General features: G+C 39.2%; 2 protein-coding genes across 2 annotated transcripts; both read right to left on the bottom strand.

Moving 5' to 3' along the window:
• Positions 1 to 13,820: 13,820 nt before the first annotated feature.
• On the bottom strand, positions 13,821 to 22,397 carry LOC135634363 (ras-related protein Rab11D-like). The gene is made up of 2 exons (XM_065144780.1): positions 21,494 to 22,397; positions 13,821 to 14,527 (listed from the first exon to the last, which is right to left on the bottom strand). Exons 1-2 carry the CDS (start codon positions 21,712 to 21,714, stop codon positions 14,095 to 14,097), a joined length of 654 nt encoding a protein of 217 aa, XP_065000852.1. The 5' UTR covers positions 21,715 to 22,397; the 3' UTR covers positions 13,821 to 14,094.
• A 199-nt stretch (positions 22,398 to 22,596) lies between these two features.
• On the bottom strand, positions 22,597 to 23,446 carry LOC135634364 (pathogenesis-related protein 1-like). Its single transcript, XM_065144781.1, has one exon. It carries the CDS (start codon positions 23,390 to 23,392, stop codon positions 22,889 to 22,891), a length of 504 nt encoding a protein of 167 aa, XP_065000853.1. The 5' UTR covers positions 23,393 to 23,446; the 3' UTR covers positions 22,597 to 22,888.
• Positions 23,447 to 24,293: the final 847 nt, after the last annotated feature.

Genomic DNA, 24,293 nt, shown 5'->3' with positions numbered 1-24,293 from the left:
AGGAATGAAACCAAAATATGCGAAATCGACCAAAGCTCGATTTCTGGCAGAATTCAAGAGGCACATTGAACAAATGATTCAAACTATCAATTGTGCTCCAATTTACTCAGAAATATATTGTGGAAAGATATTTCAATCTATTTTCAGATAAAATAAGTCTCGTATGAATTGAAGTTTCCAACAAAGAGTTACAATTGATTTAATAACCAAAGGTCAGAAAACAAAATCATTATTTTGCATAATCCATAGGGTCGGATTCAATAGATAACTGGGCAGACATTTGGACTCTAAATCTTTTAATCTAGGTATCAAAAGAAAGATCTACGAGTCTAGTTTCCAATGTAATAAGATTTGAATAAATCAAAGTTTTCAAAATGACTTATAGGCAGTTCAGTATCAAAAGGTCAGAATCTCAGACGTTGCACAGATTTGAATCGTTACGTCTAAACAAGAGTTATATCAAATGTAAGGCTAGAACAATTTAAAGTTCCTCATATTCAAAGCAAATGTAGAGATCAAATTACAGTACGGAAAGATCAGGACACTTGTAATAGGAAATATTAGAAAGCTTGCAATAGGAAGGATCAGAATACTTGCAAGAGAAAAGATTAGAAAGCTTGCAATAGAAAGGATCAGAACACTTGCAAAAGAAAAGATTAGAAAGCTTGCAATAGAAAGGATCAGAACACTTGCAATAGAAAAGATTAGAAAGCTTGCAATAGAAAGGACCGGAACACTTGCCTTTCAAATATTTTGATCTGAAGATCCAAAGAAGGCGTCAGCCCAATTCCTTATACTTTTCCTCCGTGTCCTCCACAACTGCAGCTCATGTAGAACATAGAGGTATAGTCACCTGCTCTCTCTTACTCTCATTCCTTCGTTTTCTTTTTTTTTCAAACGTAGCTATCGCAGCCATCGCCGCTGCCACTACCACAGTCGTAGCCACGACCGCCCCTTCCGACACAATCGCAGCCCCTTCCACTGTACTACTTCCTTCCTCCCTTCTCTCGTTCCTACTTTTTTTCTTTCCCAAACACAGCTGCCGCAGACGCAGCTGCCACCACCGCAACCGTAACCTCTTCTTCTTTCCCTTTCCTTTCTTTCTCTTTCCCACAAGCAGCTGCGGCAGCCACCACCGCGGCCGCAGCTATCGCAGCCAACGTCGCAGCTGCAGCCGCAGTCGCAGCCACGGCCGCAGCCACCACAGCCGTAGCCCCTTCTTCTTCCCCTGCTCTGTTTCCTCTCCTTCCATCCAACTGCAGCTGCCACTACCGCAGCTGCCTCCCCTTCTCCTCTTCCTCTCTTCCCTTTTCCTTTCTCTTCTTCTTCCTTTCCTTCTCTTCTTTCCCAGCTGCACTGCTGCAGTCGCAGCCTCAGCCACGACCGTAACCTCTTCTTCCTCCCCTGCTCATCTTCCTCTCCTTCTCTTCTTCCAACTGCAGCTGCCATCGCCGCAACCGCAGCTCCTCCTTTCCCTTCTCTTCTTCTTCTCCTCTTCTTCTTCCCTCCTCCTCCCCGGCGTCACACACACCCTCTCCTCTGTTTCCTTTGCAGGAAACAGAGGTATCACAACCTCTTCTCCTGCTTCCTCTTCTTCTCCTCTTCGAACACCCCACACCTCTCCTCTGTTTCCACCTGCAGGAAACAGAGGTGCTACAGCCCTAGCTACTGCCACCTCTCACTCCTCTCCCTCTTCCCTCTCTTTTCCCTCTTCTTCTCCTTCTTCCTTCTCCTACCTTTCTTCTTCTTCTCTTCTTCCTCACCTTCTCTTCCTCTCCTTCTCTTCCAGCCGCAGCTGCCGCCGTCGCAGCCGCAGCTCCTCCTTTCCCTTCTCTTCTTCTCCTCTTCTTCTTCCTGCCTCCTCCCCAGCGTCACACACACCCTCTCCTCTGTTTCCTCTGCAAGAAACAGAGGTATCACAACCTCTTCTTCTTCTTCTCCTCTTCGAACGCCCCACACCTCTCCTCTGTTTCCACCTGCATGAAACAGAAATGCTGCAGCCCTAGCTGCTGCCACCTCTCGCTTCTCTCCCACTTCCCTCTCTTTTTCTTCTTCTTCTATTCTTCTCTTCACCTCTTCTTCCTCCTCTCTTCTTTTCCCTCTTCTTCTTCTTTTCTTCTTCTCCTCTTCTTCCTTTCTTCTCTTCTTCTTCTCCCCACGCCCCATAGCTCCTCTCTCTGTTTCGGAAATAGAGAGTGTGGGAGGCGGTGGGATAAAACCAAAATTTTCAGTTTTCTTTATTTTTTTCTTTTTGCAACTTAACAGTTTAATCCTTGAAATTTTTATATTTACATATAGGTCCTCCAATTTATATATAAATCCTTATTAATAAATTTTCAAAAGTGAGGGATATTACACTCTCCCCCCCTTAAAAGAAAATTTAGTACTCTAAATTGATCATAACTAAATCGATGAAAAGACGAGGATTATGATATTTTTATTTCCTCCTACTCTCAAATAGTTTCATTAATACAATACAATTACATAATTATCCAAGAGTGACCGAAATATTCTCCTCCTTGATCCTCAATAGATGGTAACCCGACCTTCAATCAATCTTTGAAAATACCTGTGCATCCTGCAGTTAATCAAATAAGTCGTCATTTTAAAGAATACTCGTTTTTGATGGTCACCTAATTCAACTGTCTATAATCAATACAAAGCCTCAATGTTCCCTCCATCTTTTTAACTAATATCGGAGCACCCCATGATGAAATATTAAGCCAAATAAAATCCTTATTTAATAGTCTTTGTAGTTGTTTTTTCAATTCCACTTACTCAAATGATATCATTCTGTAGAGAGGCTTAGATATTGAGATTGTCCCAAGGATCAAATCAAAAGCAAAGTCACGTTTGGAGGTAATCCAAGCAAGTTATCCTGGGATACATTAGGCAAGGAGATAAATCATGTCCAATACTCTCAAAATAAAAGATCGACTGATCAAATATGCAAAAAGTGACAATTTGTTATATACCAATCCATACTCGTATGATAGGAAGATAGCCAATCCATACCAAGTATAATATCAAAACTCCAAATCTCTAGGAGAACAAAATCAGCAAAAAGTTCAAGTTCTCCAATAAGAATCAAACAAGAGGACCAGATTCAAGTTCGTTATCAAAGAATCTCCAATGATTGTATTTACATATATCACATAATGCAGTGGTCTAGGTTGAATACCCAAGTGATAAGCAACATATTACGAATCAAATCGTAGATAGGATCCATGGTCAAACAAATATTTGCATTCTTTCATAAACATGCATAATACATTCGATCACTAATTCAGAAGTTTTAGAATCATATTCAATGATAGCATACACTCTGACATGGGCTGATGATTTATGAGGCAGTGACAATTTCTTCTTATTCAAGGGGCAGTCTTTTATTTTATGATCCAATTTTCTACAAGCAAAATAGACTCCAGTTACCCGAAAACACAAATTTGTTTCATAATTTAACTTGTAATTCACACATGATTGAGTCTTTTGTGGTAACTTCCCATTTCAAATCTAAATGTCTTAACCCTCTTATTATTACTTTCTGATTCATTTCCAATCATATTTTTATTGGTAAACTTGTCCTTATCATTCTTGCCACTAATCTTCAAAAATTTCTTTTCATTGTTGCCATTAATAATCAGCCTCTACTTCCAATATAAGGTAGCAAAAGAAATCTTTTGATCATCAGAACAATTTTGTATATCAAATATCTTCTCTGTTTGCATCACCCATTTTTCTACCACCAATGAAATTAGGTCTACCATGCTTTCATTGCGCTACTCTGATTTAGTATCTTCGATCAACCCTTTCATCCCCTTAATTAATCAGAAACAAATAAAATAGGAGGACCAAATGTCCTCATCATCCTAGATTCCTAAAAGGCATCAAAGAAAATTTCTACCAATCACTATAGTTCACTAGATCTCAATATATTTTGTACGTCAACATATTAAATATTTCAGTGATCCTCAAATCATGCTCTGATACCACCTCTGTCACGCCCCTCAAAATATCCATGATATTAAAATTTTCATCACAAACCAATCCAAGATCCAAACTAACATTTGAGGACACTGAAAAACATTCTATCAAATTCACATCTATAAAACCTATGCAGTTTATAATCATATATCACATCACTCGATAATTCACATTTATGGTAACCCAAGCCAACTTGACAAACATGAACAACATTTATAAATCCACAAGCTAAATAAATTATACAGTCAGAACTCCAATTATTCACCACAAGTTCATATCATCATAAACTAGACTTAACATTCCGAAATTCCAAATAAGAGAGATCTTCTAACACTTTTACACAGTATATTCATTTCGATTCATCGACAATATTTCATTACATACAAAACATGCTTATACAACAATAACATAATAACCAACAAGACTTGACTATAATTCTAAATAGCTTTCCACTGCCTTAGCCCAATTTAAACATCTCAAAGAGTGACAAGCTGACATGAAAGATTTTATATAACAACGGAGTGAGCTAAAAACAGCTCAGCAAGTGACAAAGCATATTCAGAACAAAAAAAACAGTTTCACAAGTAAGATATCATAATTCAAGGCAGAATACAAGAATTCTCAAGGATACCATCTCATTAGATACAAAATCATATGTGTCATGTCATTCAAAACATATTTGGTTCATAACAAATGGAGCATAGAGTAATTGGAGCATATCAATAGCGTACGAGATGTTCCAAAGCATATCAATGGCAAATAGGACATTTCAGAACATATCAGATCATAGCAAATGGAGCACAGAATAATTGGAGCATACCAATAGCGTATGAAATATTCCGGAGCATATAAATGATAAATGGAACATTTCGGAACATATCAATGGTATGTGAACCATTTTGAAGTATATCAATGGCATAGGAAACATTTTGGAGCATATCAATACAAAATACGAAACAGAAGCTCAGACATCGTACCCTAGCATAGTGCATGTGAGGTTTAACTTAGTGGTGGCTCCACGCCATGATGAGTTCTCAACTCCATCCATGGGTAGCCCTTTCCTACTCGAGCCCTCTCACCCAGCCCAAGTGCTAGGTCGGCTTTGAATTTCATATCAAACAGATAGATAGTGAAGTGGGATTCCAAACATAATATGGTCCATCCATTTCTGAATGACCACCAAACATAATCTAGAGCATCGCGGGTGTAAGCACATACCCTTTACCATTTCTAGCAAAAGTCCAAATAATCCCACAAACACCAAAGTACAAAAGGGTATTGTGAAAAATAAATTGGGACATATCGGAAGCACATGCGGAACAACGAAATGTACATGTGCCTTTCTGAGTCAATACGATGCAAACATAATCCTTCACAAATGTATTTAGATTTGAAAGGAAATGAAAGCAATCACATATAGCTCAATTCAAATAAGAAGGTTAGATGAAATCAATTTCCAAAGGAATAAAACCAGAATATGCGAAATCGACCAAAGCTCGATTTCTGGCAGAATTCAAGAGGCATATTGAACAAATGATTCAAACTATCAATTGTGCTCCAATTTGCTCAGAAATATATTGTGGAAAGATATTTCAATCTATTTTCAGATAAAACAAGTCTCGTATGAATTGAAGTTTCCAATAAAGAGTTACAATTGATTTAGTAACCAAAGGTCAGAAAACAAAATCATTGTTTTGCATAATCCATAGGGTCGGATTTAATAGATAACTAGGTAGACATTTGGACTCTAAATCTTTTAATCCAGGTATAAAAAGAAAGATCTACGAGTCTAGTTTCCAATGTAATAAGATTTGAATAAATCAAAGTTTTCAACAGGACTTATAGGCAGTTCAGTATCAAAAGGTCAGAATCTCAGACGTTGCACAGATTCAAATCATTATGCCTAAACAAGAGATATATCAAATGCAAGGCTAGAACAATTTAAAGTTCCTCATATTCAAAGCAAATGTAGAGATCAAATTACAGTAAGGAAAGATCAGGACACTTGCAATAGGAAATATTAGAAAGCTTGCAATAGGAAGGATCGGAACACTTGCAAGAGAAAAGATTAGAAATATTGCAATAAAAAGGATCAGAACACTTGCAAGAGAAAAGATTAGAAAGCTTGCAATAGGAAGGATCAGAACACTTACAATAGAAAAGATTAGAAAGCTTGCAATAGAAAGGACCGGAACACTTGCCTTTCAAATATTTTGATCTGAAGATCCAAAGAAGGTGTCAGCCCAATTCCTTCTACTTTTCCTCCGTGTCCTCTCCCTGTTCCGTGTTCTACATATGTCTTCTCTTTTTCCTCCACAACTGCAGCTCATGCAGAACATAGAGGTATAGTCACCTGCTCTCTCTTACTCTCATTCCTTCATTTTTTTTTTTTCAAATGCAGCTATCGCAGCCATCGCCGCTGCCACTATCACAGTCGTAGCCATGACCGCCCTTCCGACACAACCGTAGCCCCTTCCACTGTACTACTTTCTTCCTCCCTTCTCTCGTTCCTACTTTTTTTCTTTCCCAAACATAGCTGCCGCAGACACAGCTGCCACCACCGCAACCACAACCTCTTCTTCTTTCCCTTTCCTTTCTTTCTCTTTCCCAAAAGCAGCTATTGCAGCCACCACTGCTGCCGCAGCTACCGCAGCCAACGTCGCAGCCACAGCCGCAGTCGCAGCCACGGCCGCAGCCACCACAGCCGCAGCCTCTTCTTCCTCCCCTGATCTGTTTCCTCTCCTTCCATCCAGCTGCAGCTGCCACTACCGCAGCTGCCTCCCCTTCTCCTCTTCCTCTCTTCTTCCTTTTTCCTTTCTCTTCTTCTTCCTTTCCTTCTCTTCTTTCCCAGCTGCACTGCTGCAGTCGCAGCCTCAGCCACGGCCGCAGCCTCTTCTTCCTCCCCTGCTCATCTTCCTCTCCTTCTCTTCTTCCAACTGCAGCTGCCATCGCCGCAGTCGCAGCTCCTCCTTTCCCTTCTCTTCTTCTTCTCCTCTTCTTCTTCCCTCCTCCTCCTCGGCGTCACACACACCCTCTCCTCTGTTTCCTCTGCAGGAAACAGAGGTATCACAACCTCTTCTCCTGCTTCCTCTTCTTCTTCTTCTCCTCTTCGAACGCCCCACACCTCTCCTCTGTTTCCACCTGCAGGAAATAGAGGTGTTGTAGCCCTAGCTGCTGCCACCTCTCGCTCCTCTCCCTCTTCCCTCTCTTTTCCCTCTTCTTCTCCTTCTTCCTTCTCCTACCTTTCTTCTTCTTCTTCTCTTCTTCCTCACCTTCCCTTCCTCTCCTTCTCTTCCCGCCGTAGCTACCACCGCCGCAGCTGCAGCTCCTCCTTTCCCTTCTCTTCTTCTCCTCTTCTTCTTCCCTCCTCCTCCCCGGCGTCACACACACCCTCTCCTCTATTTCCTCTGCAGGAAACAGAGGTATCACAACCTCTTCTTCTTCTCTTCCTCTTCTTCTTCTTCTCCTCTTCGAACGCCCCACACCTCTCCTCTGTTTCCACCTGCAGGAAACAGAGATGCTGCAGCCCTAGCTGCTGCCACCTCTCGCTTCTCTCCCACTTCCCTCTCTTTTTCTTCTTCTTCTATTCTTCTCTTCTCCCTCTTCTTCCTCCTCTCTTCTTTTCCCTCTTCTTCTTCTTTTCTTCTTCCTTACTTCTCTTCTTCTTCTCCCCACGCCCCACAGCTCCTCTCTCTGTTTCGGGAACAGAGAACGTGGGAGGCGGTGGGATAAAACCGAAATTTTCGATTTTCTTTATTTTTTTCTTTTTGCAACTTAACAGTTTAATCCTTGAAATTTCTATATTTACATATAAGTCCTCCAATTTACATATAAATTTTTATTAATAAATTTTTAAAAGTGAGGGATATTACGGCCTCGCTGGGGGTTTTGCCCGCAGGAGCAACGACCACAAGCGCCACTGCCCTACGGCACGTCACCCCACGTGAGCAGCGGTCGCAAGCGCCGCTACCCTGCAGTACCTTTGCCCGCTGGCTGCCAGCCTCGTCGGCCGCAAGCCTGCTGCAGGCACAGCGCTTGCGCATGCACCGACGCTGTGTTGCCTGGCTACGGTTATCGCTACAAGTGGTTGTAGGCACGCAGATCGAGGGCAGCAACTGTTGCTGCCCTTCCTTGTTTTGGCGTCAACAATTTTGACGTCAAAATTCTTCCTAAACACAACACACGTAGTTCAAAATCGATCATTCGCACGAACAACCTGGCTCTGATACCACTGTTGGGAAATCTTAGGGTCGACATCACATGTGCAGCGGAAGAACAAGAAAACAAAATCCCCGATTCCCAAAGAGATGTTCGTTGTCGTGCGAAGATTGGTGCACAAAATCCGTGAAACTGAAAAACTACGTATAGAGTAGATTGTGTTACCTAGGGAGATCGTATATCCTTGTTTCCTTGCAGATCTTTAGGAAAGGGTGAAGGAGGTCAAGCGTCCTCCTCTCTAACGGTGATCCACACAGCAGGGCTACGACGACGCTCCTCAAAACTCCAAGCCTGCTCTGAGGTGGAGAGGGGAAGGAGAATATGAGAGGCAAGAAAAGGCTCTAGCCTATGAGGCTCTGAATAACTCCTATTTATAGAGGTCCCCTGTCAAACCCTAATGGATCCTCCCCTAGTGGGTATTGGATCTGCATCCAATAACCCAAGCCTTTTAGATTACTGGATCTCTATCCAATAATCTCTCATGGGCTCTTATTGGATCTCGTCCATGGGATCCAATAATTCAGGGGCTTATTGGATATCTAATAAGACAAGGGCTCCATCGGATATCTCATATCCGAGCCTCTACTCATCGCAATGCCTACCATATGTGTGTGACCCTCTAAGCCCAATATCGAGCTGGCTGTGAGTCATACCTGTTAGAACTCCTTCTAACTTAATGAATTATTATCTTTGTAATAATTCACTCGACTCATCGACTACGGACGTACTAGGCCACTACGTCGTAGTCCCCAAACGATACAGGGGAATCCAATCCATTTGACCTGCCTGTCCTTAGTTACTGTATACCTATAGTCCTTCATCCATCTAATATCCCAAAGATCGTATATCGAGCATGGTGCTGTCAGACCCATACGGTTTCTACTCGAGTCTCGCTCTAATCGGATTCTCTCGGAGAACTCTTTCTCTCTCAACCCGAATGACCCTAGCTAGGGATTTGTTTGAGTAAAAACACATGGGATATTCCTCTCATGACGCCGAGAGTGGATGATCCTCTATTGACACTCAATAGCCCTCGTAAGGTTGACTACCACTCCCAATGACTAGCTGTGCTAGATCTGGGACAACCAAATGTATAAGTCTGGTATCAAAGAGTAGAGCACTCATACAGGACATTCTTGGTGTCTCAAGTCTAAGGACCAGATATACCACTAGGACTATGGAATCGCTGTCTAACAATAAGGCATCATCAACCATCCAGCATTCCGTAAGCGGATCAATCAGTGAACTTATTCTCCAATGAGCACCTGTACTGTATCCCTAGTGTCGCTACACGAGCAGCTATGAGACCAACTGCATCCATCATATGGACGGATATACAGCACACCAGTCTGTCCGGTTATCACGATGTTCCTCTCGAGTAACCTATGACCGGGATTATTTAGGATATGTGTTTAAAGTTGAATCGATCTCATTTTCGTGATCTCATCACGATTCGATTCTCATTGCACAAATCCAAGGACATCACAATATACATGTGCATATATGTAATAGTTATAAAGTGATATATGTCAAAATATAATAAATAAAAAGATTCTGTATCAAGTCACACGTGTCATCACTCACGTGATTGGCTTGTTGGGCACTTATGATTAGCACTACCCAAGTCTCTTAGATTAATGGATCTCTATCCAATAATCTCTCATTGGCTCTTATTGAATCTCATCCATAGGATCGAATAATTCAAAAACTTATTGGATATCCAATAAGATAGGGGCTCCGGTGGATATCTCATATTCGAACCTCTACTCGTCGTAATGCCTACCATATGTGTGTGACTCTCTAGGCTCAATATCGAGCTAGCCGTGAGTCATATCTTTCAAAACTTCTTTTGGATTAGTGAATTATTATCTTCATAATAATTCACTCGACTCATCAACTGCGGATGTACTAGGCCACTACGACACAGTCCCAAGACAATATATGTGAATCCAATCTATTGGACCTATCTGTTCTCAGTTATCATATATCTATAGTCCTTTATCCATCTAATATCCCAGAGACCATATACTGGGCATGGTGCTGTCAGATCAATACGGTTTCTACTCGAGTCTCGCTCTAATCGGATTCTCCCGGATAACTCTTTCTCTCTCAATCTGAATGATCTTGGCCAAGGATTTGTCTAAGCAAGAACATATGAGACATTCCTCTAATGACACCGAGAGTGGATGATCCTCTATCGACATTCATTAGTCATCGTACGGTTGGCTACTACTCTTAATGATCGATTGTGCTAGATGTGGAACTTCCAAACATATAAGTCAAGTATCAAAGAGTGGAGTACTCAGACATCTTTGGTGTCTCAAGTCTAAGGACCAGGTACACCACTAGGACGAAGGAATCGTTGTTTAATAATAAAACGTCATTAACCATCCAGCATTTCGTGAATGGATTAATCAGTGAACTCATTGTCCAATAAGCACCTGCAATGTAACCCTAGTGTCCCCACATGAGCAGCTATGAGACCAGCTGCCTCCATCATATGTACGAGTATATAGTATACCAGTCTGTCCGGTTATCTCGATGTCCTTCTTGAGCAACCTATGACTAGGATTATTTAAGATCTATGTTTAAAGGCGAATCGGTCTCATTATCATGATCTCATCATGATTCGATTCTCATTGCACAGATCTATGAACATCATAATATATTCATGCAATAGACAATATAAAGTCATAAAATGCTAAATAATATAAGAATATATATCATCATCACTCATGTGATTAGCTTGCTAGGCACCTATGACTAACAATCTCTCACTTAACCTAAAGTCAATCACCTATGTGTCTAATCTCCATCAGACCCCTATGACGCTCAAAGACAATATGAGATAATGGTTTTATCAGTGGAACTATGATGTTATCTTTGGATAGAATTCTTTTCACTACTACATCTCCTCGGGTCATGATCTCTTTGATCAGGTGGAACCTCCTCAGAATATGCTTAGACTTCTGATGAGACCTGAGTTACTTTGCTTGAGCAATCGCTCAATTGTTGTCACAATATAAGGGAATCAACTCCTCGCTACCCGGTACAACTCCCAAATCTGTGATGAACTTCTTCATCTAGACTCCTTCCTTTGTTGCCTCTACTACAGCAATGTACTCCACCTCTGTGGTCGAGTCAGTAGTAGTATCTTGCTTGGAACTCTTCCAGTATACTGCTCCTTCATTTAGGGTATACACATACCCCAAATTTAACTTGCTATCATCAACATCGGATTGGAAACTTGAGATTGTGTAGCCTTCAACCCTAAGGCTACTACCTCCATATATTAGTAAAAGATCCTTAGTTCTTTGTAAGTACTTAAGGATACATTTTATTACTTTCTAGTGCTCCAAGCCTGGATCTGCTTGATACCTGCTTGTGACAATCAATGAATACGCTATATCATGCCTGATACATAGCATGACATACATAATAGACCCTATCGCTGAGGCATAGGGTATCCTATCCATGTTTACCCTTTCTTCAAGAGTCTTTGAGGACATACTCCTAGAAAGTGATATCCTATGTCTTATTAGTATGAGACATCTCTTGAAATTTTTCATATCAAACCTTTTGACAATGGTGTCTATGTACATGGACTAGGACAAGCCAAGAATCATCTTGGATATGTCTATATAGATCCGAATTCCCAAGATATATGATGCTTCCCCTAAGTCTTTCATGGAAAAGTGCTTAGATAACTAAGCCTTTACTATGTATAGCATTCCTACATCTTTTCCAATGATCAGGATGTCATCCACATATAATACAAAGAAGGTAATAATGCTCCCACTTACCTTCCTATACACACAAGGCTCGTCTTTATTCTTAACGAAATCATAAAATTTGAATGCCGCATCAAATTTTATGTTCCAACTTTGAGAAGCATGCTTTAGTCCGTAAATGGAAAAGCAACCTACACACCTTATCTGTGCAGTCCTTAGACACGAATCCCTAAGGCTGTATCATATACACCTCCTCCTCGAGGTTGCCATTGAGGAACACAGTTTTTATATTCATTTGCTAGATCTCATAATCATAGTATGCTGTAATAGCCAATAGAATTCGGATGGATTTTTGACATGAATACGAGTGAGAAGGTTTCGTCATAATCAACACCTTGTCATTGATGATATCTCTTAGCCACTAGCTTTGCGTTATAAGTCTCTACCTTTCTATCTACTCCGATAGCCTATACTCGTAATAATCTTCTCGTAGGTCTAAAGATCATTATCCTTAATATTCTCTTCTCTAATATGTTCCACATATCTTTTAGGAGGATGAGATACTTTATCGAACCTACATAAAGTCGAAACTTCTGTGCTAGGTACTTGAACAACCTCGGGCTGTGGAGTGATGCTTGAGCTAGGTTCTCCAGTCTCACTCAACTCTATTACGCTCCTATTGTCTCCATAAAAAATGTGTTACTTCTCGAGGAACACCGCTCTCTTAGCTACCGCTCTCTTAGCTACAAAGACATTAATGAAAGTGACTTATTGGCATGTGTTCTCTGGTGTACATCTCCCTTACCCAACACGACAAAGACATTAACGAGGGTGACTTGTTGGCATGTATTCTCTTATGCGATCATGCTTCTCAATTAATTTCCTTATCGCTTTGGGTTAAGCAAAGAGTGATCTCTTTGTTGATCATCGAAAAGGAAAGGCCGGAGATCATAGAGAGTAAGTGGTTCATGAGTTTTTGCTTAGGTGTTGCTTAGGTGAGGAGGAGAAAAGTGAAAAGTGTCATGATTATTATCAACGTAAATATCTTATATCTTCTTCATTGCAGGCTAACATGAAAATAAATCGGTCTAATAGAAACATGGATAGTAAACAGACAAACAAACAAACTGACGATTTAATCTAAATTGTGAAGCTGTCACTCGAGTAGGAAGCCGACCCTTTTTGTCTCTTCTAACTGTACTTGTATTCTTACCAATTAGTACTATCTGCAATGGAGGTGGCATGCAATACTAGTAGTTAGGAACAACTTTTACTACAGATTTGATCCATAAAAATAATAATTCTGATCACAGTCGTACGAAATCTATGACTATTTTTCTATGCATCCCAATGAGAAGCATAAGACGATGAATCCACCGACGAAATGAATCTGCATGTGAAGCATTTTTAATATTAGAAGTGATGCTTATGGACCCCGAAAGTACATTTGGCAAAACAAAATAACCACAATAAGTATGATGGGATATAAACCGTTCTGGCTATAGTGAGAATACTTCTTTACAATATCATGAGACAAACGGGTAGAAGAGCGTTTCCATGTCCTAAAGTCACAAGCCCTCGGCCAAGAACACAAATGTACTGATGAGGCCATGAATGTTTGATACAGTAAAACAAATCAGAAATGAGCATAAAGGGAGTAATTTTGGGTCGACCAAACTTGCCTAATATTTTCCTTACCCCATTAATCATTTTGATTAAAAAAAAAGAACCCCTAGAAAGAGAAACTTAGCTTCTGATGAACATAACTCTCGCTACAGCCATATGCTACTACCAGTCAACCACTTGCTGATAAGAAGATATGATAGTCAATTAAATGGTCCATTCCAATAATCACAAAGTCGTTTATACTAATAACATTTATCACACTATCAAAAGAGCATTTACTGAAATGAACCATCACTACAATAGAATAGAGACTGTTTGCTTAGTCGGCTCACTCTAGATTGCACCATAGTTAAGCCTTAGTCTCAACAATTGGAATATCGGACTATACTTGCAGATATTAAAATAACAAAACCTCAGTCTATTCAAGTTCATATCCAGAATTGCTAATCTCAAAAGAAAAAAAGCAATCTGACATTACTCAAACTAAAACATGCATCAGAGAGAGAAAGCAACCACTGGGCAACACTAGTGTTACCTAACTTGAACAGCAGCTGGGTTTCTTCAGTGTAGAAGCATCATCCTTTACGTTTATTCTCTCACCTTTACTAGGTACAGAAGATGTTGCATCATCACCTGCTTCGACTGCCTTCTTACTCACAATACGGTATATCTGAGTCAAGACCTCTTGAAATGCGTTGTCCACATTCATTGCTTCTAATGCAGATGTTTCCATAAAATATAGGGATTCCCTCTCAGCATAAGCCTTGCCGTCTTCGGTCGGAACAGCAACAAGGTGTCGGAGGTCCGACTTATTCCCAATGAGCATGACAACTATGTTAGGATCTGTGTGGTCCCTCAACTCTTTTAGCCAACGTGAAACATTCTCAAATGTAGGACGTCTGGTAACATCATAGACGAGCAGTGCACCTACTGCTCCCCGATAATAAGCACTTGTTATGGCACGATACCTGCATTTGAAGGTCAAATTAAGCAATATATATTATGAGCATAATTTCAACCTGAAATGCACCAATTAGCACTTGATATGCTTTCCAGCTTGTGCCAGATCTGACAATTTTAACTTAGGGTTTACCACAACCTCCAAGATCATTTCTGCATGTCTGTATTTACCATGGCTGTGACCAGTGGTATAGATTACACATACATAGATCTGTACATCGTCTGTGCAAATTATACTCAATGCAAAGAAACATAAGTGTTCAACATGATGAACACATACTTGCTCTCCACAAGATTGATGAGCATGTCAAATTATCATGTCAGAATATTCAGATTAGGGTCACAACAAACTCAGGTCCACCTAATGGTTGTTATATCAACAATCAACTAAATGTTGGATTTATGCAAATGACCAACATATATTGAGAAAAAGCTCAACTACATGTTCTTTTCATTGTCATCAAAGGTGCAGACACCTTTTGATGATCCTAACGTATGCTAGCAGAACAAAGTACATTGACATCCCAAGTAACTGTTCCGTGATTCAAAAGCAAGTTTTCACAGGAGACGGGAAACATCAGTAAATATTGTTGTTCAAGGCTAATGAAGTGCTGCCATGAACAGCAGGATATTGTTCAATGATTGCAATGTTCTTGACAAAGTACCATAATATGAAAGCACACAGAATTCCAATGATGCATATGGAGTAAAAAACTACTGAGATATGCTGTTAATAATGTTAAGATTAATTCAAATAGTTATGATTAGATAAAATAAAAGAAAAAAATAGATTTAAATAAATAAATGAGGGTGAAAGATTTATTGGGATATGATAGATTTTTTTCATTGGTTTAAAAGACTTGTACTTTATCTTTTGATCAATATAAATAGGTACTCTTGGATCAATCCAAAGCACTGCAAATTGGAAGTACTCTTAGTATCTTCTACTATTTTCTTCGCCTTCTCCCTGAAGTTCTGTAGAAAAGCCAACAGTGTGGTACCAGAGCCTGGTTCAAAGAAGATCAACAAGAGTACATTGATTAAAAAGAAAAGAAGACTAGTACATCCAGAAAAACAAACAAGAAGATGGTAGGCATTGAAGTAAGTGTTCATAATTAACTTCTCCCTATCTTCAAAGGTGATAATTATCAATTTTGGACTGTTAAGATGAAAACTCTATTTATTTCACAAGGATTATAGAATTTGGTAGAGAATGATTATGTTAAGTATGACCTACAGGATCTTAATATTACTAAAGATAAAAAAGATTAGATGAATAAGAATATGCAGAAAGATGTAAAAGCTCTCTACATGCTACAACAACCAATAGATGATTCCCTATTTCCCTAAATCATAATGACATCAACATCAACAGAAGCTTAGAAAATATTAAAAAGTGTGTTTGGAGGCACAGACAAGATAAAAATTTCAAAGCTCCAAATTCTTCAACATTAATTCGAAACCCTTATGATGAAAGATTCTGAATCTATCGCTAATTTCTTCTCAAAAGTATCTTCTATTACGAATCAAATGAGATCTTATGGTGAATCTAAAAGATCCAACTGTAGTAGAAAAAGTTTTACGAAGTTTATCTCCAAAATTTGATATGATTTTTGCTTCTATAGAAGAAGCTAAAGATACAAATACATTGTTTATTGATAATTAATGGACTCCCTTTTAGTTCATGAACAAAAAGTAAACAGATCTTCATATGAAACTTCAAAACAAACTCTTTAAGTGAAGATATATCAGAAGAAGGTCCAAAAGAAAAATTCAAAAGCTAGATCTTAAGGGAGAGATTAAAATAACAGAGGTTGTGATCAATCAAATGAGGGACAAAGGAACTCGAATGAAGGTAATAAAGAAACCCGTCGATGTTTTTGTTACAAAAAAATTATACATATTGAAAAAGATAGTTGGTACAAAAATAAAAACTAAATGTTCCTCTCTGCTCTTACTGTAAAAAATATGATCATCTTGAGAAAGATTGTTGGAATAAAAATCAAATAAATTATCATAAAAAAAATAATAGTAAAGAAAAGGATGAAGAAAATTTTTTCCTTATAGCATCTGATGAAGAATATTCTAAATCTATTTGGTTTTTGGATAATAGATACAGTAATCATATGATAGAGGACAAAAGTTTATTCTAAAGACTTGATGATTTAGTCAGATCTACAATGCAAATGAGAAATAACAATAAAGTTCAAGTGGAAGGAAAATGAACAGTTGCTGTGAACATTAAATCAAGTAAAAAAATCATTGATGATGAGATGGTTATTCCTGGTTTAAAATAAAATCTCATTAGTATAGGGCAACTGATGAGAAAAGGATATTATACTTTTTTTTTATGATGAAAAATGCTCGATTTATGATTAAAAAAAAAATTAATAGCAACTATGAGGATGACAGAAAACAAAATGTTTCCTTTATTATTTTCGGATTTCTCCTTACGTGCTATTGTTACTGATGAATCGATATTATGACATAAAAGCTATAATCATTTGAATTTTTGTGGGTCTATACAAACTATCTCGAACCCTTCAAATTCAAATTGATAAGAAGAGGTCTCAGAACAAGACTAAAGTTGATGAAAATTCTAATGAGAGCGATGAGGAGCCACAATTCAAGAAGCGAAAAGTTCTTAATTCTGTTCCATTTACCGCTGGTAAACCTATTACAAAGACTATAAAAAAAAAGGAGAGTACCAATAGTGATGAAGATGAGGATGACAGTTTTGAAGAAAGTTATGATGATAAACATTTAAAAGGGCAACAAGCTAAAAAGTCTCAAGCATAAAAAAACAACAGTGGTTCTGATGAGTCTTTTGAGGAAAGTGAAGATGAGCAACCAATAAAGATTCCGAAGAAGGTTAAAGATGCAAAAATGGTAGATATAACTCCGAAAAGTGAAAAACAAATTGCTACGAAGTCAGAAATAAAAGGGCCCAAAACTCTCACTACAAGTCAGACTCAAACTCTTCAGAAAATCCACCAAAACTTAAAGAAGACTTTCAATCCTCTGAAGATCATGAAGACTTGTAAACCTATGGAACTAGTTGATAAGGAGAAATTCAAATGGACTACTGTAGCACCGAATACTAGTTTGCCGATATCTTCATAAAAGTTTTGGTAAAAGAAAAGTTTTATTCCAAAGACAACTTCAAATTACAACTATTTGAATTAAGAGGGTGTGTTAAAATTAATTCAAATAATTAGGATTAGATAAACTAAAAGATAAAAATTTAGATTTAAATAAATAAATAAGGGTGAAAGATTTATTGGGATATGATAATTTTTTTTATTGTTTTAAAAAATTATATTTATCTTTTGATCAATATAAATAAGTGCTCTTGGATCAATCTAAAGCACTGCAGATTGAAAGTACTCCTAGTCTCTTCTACTATTCTCTTACCTTTCTCCCTGAAGTTTTATAGAAAAGCCAACAAATAATAGATGCTAATGACGAGAAAATGTAACCCTTTTAAGCATAGTCAACAAAATTAGATGATGCCAGTCCTGAATTTAATATATTCTAACACAGTGATAATACATTTAGATCTATAATGAGGCTGTGGCCTTGAGCCTTAAAAAAGGGAGCTGGAGCACAATGTCAAAACCAAAATGGAAAGGTTTTAAGTACCTTCTTGCCTACAATCAGAAACTTGGTGTCCTAAGAAAAGAAAGGTAATGTAGTATCTTATTGAAAAGGGATGAATAGCTTTATGAAGCCATATACATGAAACTCCATCATACACAAAGATCTTCACATGAAGTAGACAGAGTCACATACTAACATGCTCGCTCATTATGTTCTATATATAAACATGCTCCTATCTTTATCACATTATAAGCATTGAGGTCCTATGCAATTAGAAAACACTTGATGACCATTATGTATAAAACTTAAGATGCACCACTTGCCAGAAGTGGTTTCTAGAACATTCTCAAAGAAAATGAAGTGATGACTAAAGTAACTTTCCACATACCTAATCACACTTCCTTAACTGTTTAATCTAATGGTTATTACCTATTGTTCCAAGGCCTCACTTTTCTGAGTACTCCAGCGAATCCAGAATTTCAGTTTCCTTACAATTGAAGCTTCTTTTAAAAATATAGGAGGGAGTTCCACAATTCGTTCTCTCAAAATTGATATTGGATCAGAGCTAGAGTCTCTAAAAATTTAGATTCATAGCCTCACTGGTTAAAGTTCTTTTTTTGCAACTGTCTAGATCTTTATTTGAGGGCAGGCCTTGGTCGTAAGGTTGCTCTTTTATGACCTGGGAGACCAAGATTTGGGTCATGAAAATAACATTTTTAAATATTTAAAGCTGCATACATTAACCATCTCTAGACCTCATATTGATGGAAGCCTCGTGCACTAGGTATGCCTTTTTTTTGTCTTAACCTTTATTTCCACATCTGTGATCACACCTCCATAATATGGACTATTTACATATTGTTCACGTTGTTTAATCTAATGGTTATTACCTGTTATTCCAAGGCCTCACTTTTCTATGTACTCCAGCAAATCCAGAATTTCAGTTTCTTAACAGTTGAAACTCCTTTTAAAAATCTAGGAGGGGGTTCCACAATTCATTCTCTCAAAATTGATATTGGATGAGAATAGAATCTATAGAAAATTTAGATGGATTAACTCAACAGTTAAAGTTATTTTTTGCAACTGTCTTGACCTCTGTTTGCATATATTCTTCCTCCAAATAAACCACAAAATGACTAGATGAAGCAGATACATACTAAAAGCTCCTAAGCTTGTAGAAAAATTATTTATCAAAAGGACTCTCACTATTCTCCTCTGTAGAGATTGTCCACTGCTGGTCAAACAATTCATAGTTGGAATAACAGGGGTTAGATGCTAGGTAAACCAAGGATTGAAATATCATACTGTACTAAAGTTTTGACATTCGCTCAGTATGATACGATACTATATACCGAGCGGTATACCATTCGGTATATATAATATATATATATATATATATATATAAGTAAAAAATATTATATATATTTATATATAAATTTTTTTTATATATAAATATTTTTATAAAAGGCGACGTCGCGTCGCCTCGGTGACGTTACCCCGCGTGGGAGAAGGGAAAGGCGATGTTGTCGAGGCAACATTATATATATATATATATATATATATATATATATATATAAAATAAAAGGCGACGTCGTGTCGCCTCGACGACGTCGCTCCACGTGGGAGAAGGGAAAGGCAACGTCGCCTTTTATAATATATATATATATATATATATATATACCGCCCGTACCAAGCGGTATTATTCGAAATTGAAAACCTTGAGTTAAACATATGTAAGTTTAAGTTACTTTCTTATGCAAATTTTGTGAGATGGGCATAACTGAAGGACAATATCCATCTTAGAGAAATGAAACATGAAATAGATTAAATTAAAAAAAAAGAGCAAAACTAACCCATTACTCTAGCTTTTTTTTTTGCCACCTAAGTTTCTCTGAATTCTTGTTTGAACAACCTAGGCACAATCCTAACCTCATTCTCTGCCATTCTGGCTACTCTCTTAGTCTCTTATGTTCTTCTCTCCTTCTCATCTCCCCCTCCATCAACTCAGGAAGTCTAATGCTGAATGCCAGCTGGCAGCCCCTCTCTTCTTCTCATCCCTCTACATAATCTCTCTAATAATTTTGTCCCATCAAATCAATTTCTCTCCATCCTCCATTGTACTCTAACTAATCCTCCTGCCATCTCCCACTTGTTATCATCAACTTCCCCTTTATATCCTTCACTTTTCTTCTCCCACTCCCTGGAATCCCACTACTGGCTTCCTGTAGGCCTCTTTGGAGAGACAAACTATGGATATAAGAACAATGCTATCCAATTAGTTTGCAGATTTCCTTCACAAAACCCAAGAATATATTTCTTAGGTTAGCCCAACTCAACCACACCAAACCCACCAAAACAAACAAACAATTAACGTCAACTGCTTTCACATGGTGCTCAGCCAATTTGTATTTCAGTTAATAGGTATCACTTTGAAATGAAGAAATGTTTGTTTCAAGTTGCAGTTAATGGATATCACTTTGAAATAAATATATGTTAGTTTCAAATTGAAGGATGGTAACCAGGCTCAACCTAAAATGAAAATTTTTACAACAAAATTTCCTCCTAAAATTCTAAACCTAAATATGATTAGATTTCTTTTGATCTTATTGACTAGGACAAGTTGTGCCACCATAATAAGGTTCCTCCTCTATAATTTGGTTGACCACCACAGGAGTTGTGAAAACAAACCTCTTGACTGGGTAAAGCTCTATATTTTGACCCACCCTAGAACCTGTATTCCAGATGCCATGCACACCTTTTTGCTGACACAATAAGATTGTTGATTCAGTCACGTATTTTTTGGCATTGGATCAAGTTTGTATTCCATAACTCAGAATTTAAGACATAATCAACACTTTAAATTTTAGCAGTTTGAGTTCCTTCTCTTATTTGATGGCTTACAATATTTTTCTTGTTTAGATGTTTAAGTAGCATATTACTATTATAATAATCACTGTTGGAAACCTAATGCAAACTAAATGTATTGTATTTCCTATATTTTCTTGTTTAGATGTTCGAGTCACCGTTGGATAGTCTGATCCTATCTTTTGTTAACTACTTAGATCTTCAAACTCAATAAAAGGTCGCTAGGAGAAATACTTGCCCATTATAATAAAATAAACGCCAGTTGACTTCGATTTTGTTCCGAGCAGGTTAATTCACTGCCAAGTTCGACTGCATCCAATTTGTATCAGATGAAATCTTCACCTACCAAGTGAGGTGTTCCCTGATTCTTCTCCAGGACACGAGATCCTAATTCGCTAGAAACCTAAGAAACCCCTTTCACAACCCAAGAAATGGATCCGCGTGTCAACCTTAGTCAACTTCAAGAAATGAATAAGGAAATCAGAGGGAGAGGGGGAGGGAGAGAGTACCTCTCTTGGCCGGCGGTGTCCCAAATCTGGGCCTTGAGAACCTTGGTGTCGACGGTGATGCTGCGGGTGGCGAACTCGACGCCGATGGTGGACTTGGACTCGAGGTTGAACTCGTTGCGTGTGAAGCGGGAGAGGAGGTTGGACTTGCCCACCCCGGAGTCCCCGATCAGCACTAGCTTGAACAAGTAGTCGTAGTCGTCCTCCGCTCGGTATCCTGCCATCCCTCCCTGTCCCCTTATCCTCTTCCGTCTGCTCTCTCTCTTCTCTCTCTCTCTCTCTCTCTCTCTCTCTGCACTGCGGCAACCACCGTCCACCACGGCTCAAGAAATAACTACCACCGAAGTTGTTCGGTGTAGTTTCGATCGGTCGAGGTGAGATTTTGGTGGAGACGGTGGATTGGATGATCGTCGCGGAAGAACACGATTAGCACACAGGAAGAAGCGTGAAAGAGAGAGAGAGAGGAAAGACAGAAAGAGGTCTTTTTTACCTGAAACGAATTTACTCGCCTTTTTACCACTCGTGCTATTGGGTTTAACTTGGGACCCGGATACTTGAGGCATGGTCTCTCGGAGGCCCATCGATCGGGCTTCGTTCGGAGGCGAGGAGAAGTGCCACGATGGACGGAAGGACAATCAAGGTTTGATAAAGGAGAGAGAAAGGTTATTTCAATCACCATACCGGTGTCTCCCCAGATCTCCTATTTCGTGTTATTGGTCCTATAAAGTTGGGCGAATCTCTCGTCGATGGTGCAAGAAAGGGGTATCGATCTGACGCGAGGGATTCAATTCACCGTTGCACTTTGCCTAACCCGTTTCCAGAAGGAAAGCGACACACCCTTCTGCCATCCAATGGAAGACGAAGCGGCAGAGGAGGGGAAGAGAGAAGATGCTTGTGCTGGTCCGCCTTGAGCTGCTTCTCTCAAATGCAAATAAAACCTTTCTGGATTTGATAATTTAAAGTCCCATAATGATCTTTTCAAACCCTCGGGAAATGCAAGAAAAGCAAACTTAGATAGAAAAGAGAACAGAGATGTCAAGAAACAGTACAAAGAACAGACATTTCTTCCTCGTAAAGATGACACCTAAGAGTTATAGAAGCAATCATAGGTGAAATATCCTCCTCATTATAGTATTTAAGAGTCGACTTGGGGTGGATCTTGGGACAATAATTCCACCTAAACCAACCTGAAGCCACCACTTGTGGGACCAATTGGAATTGGAGTCAACGCTGTTGATTTTTGGATACAGTAAAGTCAACTCAATAGCTGTTTCAACTTACCAAAAAAAAAAAAAAACTCAATAGCTGTTTCTCACTTCTTCTTCTACCACAAGCAACACATGAAAGAGAGTCATATCGTCGAACACACTAAGATAGAAAGGGAGCTGAAGCCATAATTCAGTAAGGCCTTCTGCCGATGATGTTGCCGTGGGGATCGTACTCGCAGACGCCGTAGGTGTCGCCGCTGTCGCAGAAGATCCTTGCGCAGCCGACGCGCTGCGTCGTCCTCCACACCATCTGCGTGTAGTGGTAGCAGTCGGCGTTGCTGGAGCAGGTGTTGGTTCTGTAATCGTAGAAGCGCTGCTCGGCCGCCCAGGCGGCGACGACGTCCCGGATCGTCCAGCTCTTGCCTTGCCCCCAGAAGATGTTCTCGCCGTAGGACAAGGTGGAGTGCACCAGCGCGCAGTCCCGCTTCCGCTGGTTGGCGTACTGCAGCGCGACGTCGGCCAACTGGGTGCTCCACTGCAGGGGAGGGACCCCGATGCTCTTCCGCAGCTCGTTGTGGGGAACAAGGAACTCCGCTGCGTCGCCGCTCACTGCGCTGAGAAAACGGCCATCTACGTGAGAGAGGAGGAGTGGGACGATGAGGAGGAAGGTGGGAAGAGAGTTGATGATGGCCATGACACGACAATGTCGAATGAGAGAGAAGGATTGTTCTTTCTTGGAGTCGATGAGAATTGTGTGGGTTATATGCTGATGGTAATCCATGAGAGGTTTGGTGGTGGGATCATGTGAGCATGTGAGTGAGGCAGGAATAAGAAGGATTATAACTCAAAAGTCAGTGCTCGGGAACATGATCAGGTAGCTAATCATGGTTGTAAGTCCGGCTACGTGTTGTTGTGGTGGTGGTGAGAAGAAATGTCTGCATCAATGTTCTCCGCATTCCACCACCAGATGTAAGACCGAGGAGAGAGAGACAGCGTCAAAAGTCAACGATGTAGGAGATTATGACAAGAGATGCATGGAGACACATGCTCCCCATGTGGAATTCAGTATGTTTAGTCTTGACGAACTCAAATACATGCTGTTATATGCTTGTTGCATTCTGAGAACATGGAAGGAGGTATGAAAGTCCTACGAGTGTGTTTTGTTTAATGTATTTGATGTTATGGTAGAGTTGCATGCAAGCCATGCATGCTTTAATAATGTTCAGAAACCATTTTTATTGGCCACAATGCTGTTTCAAGGAGAAAAAATGTTAAAGAACTACCAAAACGTTAGATTCTCTCAGATGAGGAATGTAGTCATATATTGTTCAGGCATTACTATCATGTGGAGAGAAGTTTTAAGCTGTATTTTATATTGATCTATGTATTAAATCTTAAAAATGATTCACTAAGGAGATTAGTAATTGAGAACATTGATGTTTCTCTCACTATTTTGGTTCTGCAAAATCAACTGTCTGAGACTGGCAAAGAGGGAGAAAACTGTTACCTGTTTACACAATGAATGAGAATATTATCCTACTTTCAAATTAAAGGCATTTGGACTCGTCAAATTTGCATAAACATGGAGAACAAAT

Source organism: Musa acuminata, chromosome BXJ3-3 (genome assembly GCF_036884655.1).
Source record: "Musa acuminata AAA Group cultivar baxijiao chromosome BXJ3-3, Cavendish_Baxijiao_AAA, whole genome shotgun sequence".
NCBI lineage: Eukaryota > Viridiplantae > Streptophyta > Magnoliopsida > Zingiberales > Musaceae > Musa > Musa acuminata.
Note: the sequence above shows the minus strand (reverse complement) of the source record. Positions and strands in the feature narration are given on the sequence as shown.